We start from the raw sequence: 8,395 nt of genomic DNA on the forward strand, positions 1-8,395 counted from the left end.
CCCCACCCAGAGCTCAATGTGCTTTTCATTTGATACCACAATTAAACATTTAGGATTACATTAAATTATTAACACATTTTTCTCATTTTACCAGACCTAAGGCAATGGTTAAAGCATCATAAAGTCATCACTTCTAACCTCTTGTCATTCTTAAATGTTGAATTAAAAATCAACTAAAGATAAAATTGATATTTCGAAAAATCACTATGTAAAGTTATCTAAAATGATAGCCGAATCCCAAATATATTTCTAAAGTAACTGGTAGATTTCAGGAAGGAACATCTATATTTTGAATTTTATATTTAACCTTTTTTCACACAAACAATATTAATCTTTATCACAATTTGTAGGCCAGATACTATTATCATCTCCATGTTTATAGAGGAAGAAAATGATGTCCAGACAGGTTAATTTCTCTTTCCTCCCCCTCTTTAATTTGCCACAATTCATCAAAGCATACCCAAATGATTTTGGAAAGGTATGTGGCACAGTTGCACCAAAACACTATGTTCACTTTCCACTTTATTTCATCCTCTTGTGCCAAACATCAAAACAAGGAACTGCATGAAGTCTCACATACTTCTGCCCATCGACAGAGCACTGAAAGCACCCATAAACTGTCTCCCTTTTAAAGTTTCCCATCCCACAGAGTATGCAAGGTCCTTTTGGAATGTTGTGATTAAGCAAGTTAACTCGGATATGGGTCCCTTCTTTGAGAGAAATATCAGTCATGCTGAGAGGTTTGTCATAGTAGTCAGAAAACAGATCATCTAAGTAAAGCTGGGAGCGAGAAATGGCATCCATCACTCTTCTATCTGAAAGCACAAAAGCAAAGAAATGTGTTAGAAGTCACATTAGAAATATATAACCAAACCCCATTTACAAATACGTGAATCTAAACCATCTGTCATGAAATGATTTGGCTTTTAGATTTAAAATCCTCAACAGACAAGGAGTACTGATTAGACAAACTCAAGTTTTAATCCAAGAGGGAAAGAGACATTTGAAATACTCTATAACAGACATACTTCTCTCAAATAGTATATTCCTCAGTCTGTAGAGCAGCGCGAACGTTGCTGTTTCTTCCCTCTCAAATCCTCCTTTTGACACTGAAGTGACACAAAGGTCTATAAAAAAAAATTTTAGAAGATGCTATGACTTGGACAACTCAAATTTCATTGGGAGTTTTAGTTGTGGCTGATGAATGCTGGTACATGCCATTCACTGTATTTTTTTAATTAAATTTTATGTATTTTTAGAAAAGTTAATATTCATATGGCACGAAATCCAGACTACAAAAGGGAGATATGGTAACAAGTCTCCAGTATACCCTAGACCCCAGCCTCAGTTTTCCACCCACAAGTAACCACTGTTAAGTTTCCAGAGTATAGTTCCAGATATACTCAGTATATTTTATAAGCATAAAAGAATGTGTGTGTGTGTGTGTGTGTGTGTGTGTATTAGGCTCAAATGGTTATACACCAAGCACATTTCTTAAAAATATCTCTTAGACATTCTTCCATGTCAGGGCCCATATCTCATTCTTCTTAATGGTTTCATAATAATCTGTAGTTATGGATGCACCATTATTGAACTAGTAATTGGTAATAGATCTTAAGATTATTTACAATCTTTCACTCTTACAAACTGAATATCCTTATACCCATATCACTTCCGATATGTTTAAGTATTTCTGTAGGATAAATTCCCAAAAGCATATGCACATTTTAAATTTCAATACCTGTGTCAGTTCTAACAGTTTATACTCCTAAAGATCAATATAATTGTAAAAACCTATAACTGAAATGTCCCAAATAGACTGTAATTAGCATGTTTTGTCATGTCTCTGGACTTCCCATTCTCACTTCTCACAAAACTACAGAAACAAACAGGTCTAAAAATGTCTACGAATTACTATGGTGAGGGGGCTCCCTTGCCCATCCTTTGAGGCGCAGGCCTCTTAAAGACCCGTGAAAAGTCTAAAGCGAGCTACACTATTATATAAGGTATACAAGGCATTCTGGAGGGTAAAGACAATTTTAGGGTAAGCATTTATACTGTCAAAATTATTTTTTAGGGAGAGTTGGGGGGAAACTGGACCCATGAGAGATAAAACTGAAAAGAATTTGTCTTCAGGTATCTTAGTTTGGACATGCAGATTCTGACAGGCATCTTAACTACCTACCCACTCCTTTATTTGCTGTCTTCAAAAACGACCTATTAGAAGATCATTTATTATCTCCTCATGTAAGTCAAGAAAAACTTTGTCAGTGGATTGCATGTGAGCTCTTCTCTATAATCGCACGTGGGGTGGTAGGGAGTCTGCAGCGTTCCCCAAGAAGCAGAAAAGAGGGAGCGGTAAGTGGGACCGGAAGGTCTTTCCCAGGGGCTTTAGCCAAGCATAAGACTGACAGTACTGAGAGTATCATTCTTCCTGAATTACGTAGAGAGGGTGTGTATGTGTTTGCTTCCCATTAAATTCTTCTTAAAAGTATAATCATTTCAGTGTTTCATGCAAATCATTCACTTACCAAAGGCACCATCCAAGTAAATGAAGAGTTCAAAAACACTGAAAGCTATGGTTGTGTGTGCTGGAAAAACAATAGCTTTGTCCCTTCCCTTGGGATTCTGTTCATCCATAAAATGAAACTATAGTAAATAAGTAAATAACATTATTAAGGGGCATAACACATAAGGATAGCTTTTTGGAGAAACAAAACATTTCATACAATCTTACTGATAAGACAAAAACAAATTACATTATATGTTTATAAAAAATTTTTTTAAAAAATGTGAAAAAAAAAAGACAAAAACAAATTATCCCATTGAATTTAACTGTCTATACCAGAAGTCCAAATGGTCCAATGGAGGTCTCACAATCCAGGCAATACCACTCACCACTTTCTCACTAACATTGGTCCTAGGGCCAATGAGTAGTGCTGCTGCAACAGTAATGCTGACATAGACACCTTTTCCTTTCAACCACAAACCAACTGTTTAAGAGTTACAGTTGTTTTTAGCCTACTCTGTCAATTGTTCCAAAGCTCCTAGAGTTTTCAGCAGCTTTCCAAAGCAATCATCAATTTATTTACCAAAATAATTTCCAACAATTAAATAAATATTTCAATTTGTGCCCCCAGAATGATCCAATGTTAAACAACTCAGTGGACAGCTAAATGTAGCCACTGACTAAACAGAACTTTAATTTGCAAAGATTCAAAACGTTTTTCATTGGACTCTTTTTCTAACAAATGATTTTGGTAAGACGAATCAAGTCATTATTATGTGTCATTACTATGTGAATGACAAAGACAATACTATGCTGAGAACTAAACACAAGTAACTTCCAAGATTTTTTTGTTGTTGTTGTTCTAGGTATTTAACACTGAATGAAGCATGTTTGACCATTCACAATATTATTTTAGAAAAGTTAAAAAAATATAAAATCGACTTTTTAAAAATGCAATATAAAGTACTTCACTTAAAAATAAAATCAAGAATTCAACATAAGCATTCAAACTTTATTCTTAAAACATCATTTAAATAGTCATAGAAGGAACTCCAATATGCATTACTTCATAAGGATTAGTGTTTTGTTTGCATTATGTTACACATTCAGAATTGAAGTTTTCTTGGATTTTTTAAAAATTCTAAAACAAAACCATTACTGTGCAAAATTCTATATACCCTTGTAATTCTTTAATCTCAACACTTGACAAAACACACACATCTCATTAGACACTGAGTACTTTTTTAAAATTCCCATTGCACATTTTTAGTAAGAGAAACCTCATGAGTGTGGTTTACCCGCATGGCTTCCCCACGAATTCCAGCATGCACAGACAGTGAGCACTGTCGTGTGGTTCGAATGCTTTCCATGACCACACACAATACTGCCTTTCTGCTGTTCCTTGCCTGACGTATCAAGCTGTGGTCAAAATTAATTTTTCTAGAATAAAGAATAGAGATATTCACAAGAATGTCACATTCTAATTCTATATAACCGAGTACGTTTCTTGCTGTCATGTGTTACTCATTCATGGTCCACCTTAACTAAAAACAAATCAAGGCAGGTCTAATACAAATCAGAAAATATGCTCCATAGCCACTAGTAATCTGCCTCTCCTTTCTCTTTTCTTAAAACATGCTTATTATAGGAGTCTGTTGGAAGAGATTCCCTTAGAATATCTGTTGGAAGCAGATTTGTGTATTCTTTTTTTTAAGATTTGTTTTTATTTGAGAGAGAGAGAGAGCACAAGCAGAGGGAGGGGCAGAAGAAGAAGAGAGAAGGAGAGAATCCTCAAGCAGACTCCCTACCGAGCACAGAGCCAGACACAGGGCTCAATCCCAGGACCCTGAGATCATGACCTGAGTTGAAATCAAGAGTCAGCCACTTAACTCACTGAGCTGACCAGGTGCCACAGTGTATCCTTTTAATCTAATAACTTAGTACCTGTGTATAGGACCAAAGCAATTTTGTGGAACAATTAAAAAAATCTGTTTAAACCATGTGATTTTTTTTTTTTTTTTTTTTTATATCTACCCTTCTCTAAGGTCTGGATAAATTGCTAATTTGTATATTTCAAGCACATAAAGCAAATAAATTACATTAGACAATATACATAACCTGAATGTTTTCAGCATTGTTTATAACAAAGTTTATACAATTAAAATACTTAATGGAAATACTGAAGCATATTAAATATTCTTCTACTGACCTTGTAGTAATTTCCTTGAGTAATGTTGACACTTCCACTTCATGTTTGGTCACCACACCAAAGGAAGCTTTTACTGCCACAGAATCTGATCCAGTGACATTAATCCCAACGTCATTCACAATATGGTTGCCTCGCCTTCCATAGAGTGAAACATCTGATTCATCTTCATAATTCAGTAACTGATAAGATGAAATACCTTTATGAAAAGGAAATCAATATTTTTAAATGTCTTGACTTCATCTAATATAGATTATTTATAGTAATGCATTAATTTACTATGTAAGACTCCATTACATAAACGTTGAGAAAGGTGATGTTTCACACTGAGATTTAAAGTAGCAACTCATTTAAATGAAAAAATTACATGTTTATATACATTATGACCTTATTGTTAAAACACATAAACATTTTTTTTTGAAGATTTTATTTATTTATTTGACACACAGAGAGAGAGAGTGCACAAGCAGGGGGAGCAGCAGGCCGAGGCAGAGGGAGAGACAGTCTCTCCGCTGAGCAGGGAGCCTGAGCAGAGTCCAGGGACCCCAGGACTCTGGGATCATGACATGAGCCCAAGGCAGACATTTAACCAACTAAGCCACCCAATTGCCCCAAAACAGTCAAACATCTTAAATCATGTAAAATATCACTCCTGCTAGAGAATGAACTCTTTTTTAAAAAATCAATTTTTTTGAGTGTAGTTAACACCCAATGTTACATGAATTTCAGGTATACAACATAGTGATTCAACAAATTTATGCATTATGCCATACTTACCACAAATGTAGCTACCACCTGTCACCACATAATACTATTAAATATTATTAACTAAAAAATTTTTAATTAAAAAATTAAATAGCAACTCAATTAATTTACAACAACAACAAAAAAAATAGAGTACTTAAATGAGAACTCAATTTCTTTGTTACACCAAAAGAACTCTGAAAGCTATAAGATCCACTGAATGGTTGAAAGAAAAACAAGTGTTTATAACTAATTTGTCAAAATGTCAATTTATTTTCTAATCTAGCCTGTAAACTACAATTCAGTTGACCAATTGCAATAACTGAGTCATAAGAAATAAATGTAAATTACTTTCATCTCATTTGACCCTGTGAGATAGGTAAGACTAAGTAATATCCCACTTTATAAATACAGAAATATATTATTTTGTCATATTCTAAATTGATTCAGTTTAAACAGCCTATAAAATACTCAAAAGAAAATTACACAATAAATAATTTCACAAAATAGGTTGGAAAATTATTCAACCAATAAGATTTGATGCTACACAAAAATTATTCAACCAATGAGATTTGATACTACACAAATTTAGATATTATTAATCTTAATCTTAATACTACTATCTTAAGAAAAGTTGCTTTTATCAATGTGCAAATATTATAAATATTAGTATATACAACTGATATTTAAAATGTCATTAATACAGCTGAATGAGTAGTCACTCCCAAACAGATTTTTAAACTTACCAGCTGAAATTTCTCTGTCTCCTAGAAGAATATCTTTCAGTGTAAAAGGTGTTGAGGTAAATTTATACCTAGGAAAGAGAAAGCATCGCTTCTTTTTTACCACCAGACTTAGAGGTTGGTATTTGTCAGCCTCACTGAGGCTTGGAACAGGAACTAATCTCCCTCCATCTCCAACTTGCTTGACAAAGCTCTTTGTAGCCGCAGCAAACATATTATTATGATATCAAAACGTCCTCAACTGCAACCCTCCGATAACAATCCATACTTTCAAAGAAAGCCAGGCACACACCTCAGACTTGCTTGATTTTAAATATAATTGAACACATTAAAAATACAAAACATGGTTTCACCAAGTAGCATACCAGTGTACAATTCACAACACTGCCTCTCTTGGTGTGCTCACGTAATGAATTATAGATCAACAGTGTTAAATGATATACTGCGAGCAAGTCAGTTGGAACTGCAGTCAATAAGCTTATGCAGAAAACTACTAATTTTAAAATACTACCAGTGTCCTTGATGAGGGTTGCTGTTGATGGTAGTATGCCAGTTTTGAGGAAACCTATAGCTCTATAGGAACAAGGCAATTGAGGCACTAACATTAGCCCTGGATACCATCTGCAGTGGACCTAGTCCAAAGGGAATTCCTTCACAACAACATCATGCCAAGTGTGGCAACATTAAAGTGCTATTTTGAATCCTTATAGTATACAGTTCATTCATTTCCCTTCTTATATGCTACAAAACCAAGTGATTAATATAAAATATAAATTCACAGAATATAGAGAAGCAACTGCACACCAATTTTTATGAAATAACAAATAAAAGACATATTACATATATAAATGCAGAAATAACTATGTAATACTAACATATATAAATAACTATAAACTATGACTTAGGGGTTTCTTACTCTGTAGCTGGCACATAGATAACTCTTCGAAATAGTGCTGCATTTATTTTGTTTCATCATTATTATCTCAGTTACTCAACCTTTAAAGAGAGCTATATCAAGTTTGGCCTTGTTTTTAAGATATCAGGGCAAAAAATAAACGTTTAGAAACAAAGCTGAGTGCTCGAAATATTGTATTGCCATAGTTATGTGGATGTTCAAATAGCTTGAAAAAGTGGCTATGTGTACTTACAGTAAAATAGTCATTAAAATATAATAGGTAGTAATCACGATACACACATATACAGAAGGGATAGTGGAAGGAAGACAGAATAGGCCTAATTCAAGCCCCAAATAATATAAATCAATTTGATTAGATTCAGGATTCAGCTGTTTTCATTTGCTTGCGAGTATCCAGACTCTCATGTAACAAAAAAAAACCCAAAACAAACAAACAAACAACAACAACAAAAAAAAAAAACCCAAACCAAAACAAAAAACCCCAAACCAAAAATCATTAAAAGTTTTTAATAACGTCCTTTTGTGTGAACAGCACTGTGCAATCTTCAACCACGCAGAGAAAGCACGGGGAGTCATTTCTGCAAGTGGTTAGCAATACCCGAGGCGACTCATCTACCGTCGCTATCCGATCCCCACCTAAGGTGGTGCATCCCAGGCAAACGCAATTACTACTAACAACACAGGTGTAGAGAAACAGCATTTTATTGGAGCCTACAGAAAAGCCTTCATTCACACCAAACGGGCATTGCTTGCCCAGCGTCCTGCCGCGACGAAAGCCTAGAGACAATGGAAACCACCCGGACGGAAAGGAGTTGGGCGTGGGGTGGGGAGTCCCCGGACATCCTTGCGAGCTCCTCAAGGCAGGACTCAGACCGGCAGAGCCCACTGCAGTCCCCCAGGGCGGATATACCGCGAGTCCCAAGCTTCGGGGGCAGGTCCAGGGACTTTCCGTAGCAATTTTGCATTTAGAATCCTGAAATCTTTCTCTTAAAGTGACGCAGCCCTGATCCCTAGCCTCCCTCAGCCCCAGCTCCGAAAAAGAAGCTGAGCCTCAGGCCTCGCCCACCGTGAGGCTTGCCTCCGAAAATTTTAGCCGCCTCCCCCGGACGGAAACCGCCTCCATTTACGGAGGCCATAAACTTGCGGCCACACCTAGGCGGTGGTAGGCGGGTAAGCGCTTGGAATCCGCCGGACGGAATCTGGGAACCCGCGGGAGCCGGAGGAGCCGGGCCGGGGGAGAGGGGCGGAGTCTAGAGGGGAGGGGGCGGGGCCGGGCG

General features: G+C 36.2%; 1 protein-coding gene across 2 annotated transcripts; it reads right to left on the reverse strand.

The window, feature by feature from the left end:
- Positions 1 to 303: 303 nt before the first annotated feature.
- On the reverse strand, positions 304 to 8,351 carry PJVK (pejvakin; the record flags this gene model as incomplete). 2 transcript variants are annotated; one of them, XM_082689885.1, is made up of 7 exons in its annotated part: positions 304 to 815; positions 1,029 to 1,127; positions 2,532 to 2,649; positions 3,808 to 3,949; positions 4,719 to 4,914; positions 6,206 to 6,273; positions 7,834 to 8,351. In XM_082689885.1, the coding sequence occupies 7 exons, from the start codon at positions 7,845 to 7,847 to the stop codon at positions 523 to 525; spliced, it is 930 nt and encodes a 309-aa protein (XP_082546011.1). In that variant the 3' UTR covers positions 304 to 522. The 2 variants fall into 2 exon arrangements, with proteins under 2 accessions (XP_082546011.1, XP_082546010.1); XM_082689884.1 differs by lacking the exon at positions 7,834 to 8,351 and having other exon boundaries at positions 6,206 to 6,416.
- Positions 8,352 to 8,395: the final 44 nt, after the last annotated feature.

Source organism: Mustela nivalis (assembly GCF_964662115.1).
Source record: "Mustela nivalis genome assembly, chromosome: 11".
NCBI classification, from domain to species: domain Eukaryota; kingdom Metazoa; phylum Chordata; class Mammalia; order Carnivora; family Mustelidae; genus Mustela; species Mustela nivalis.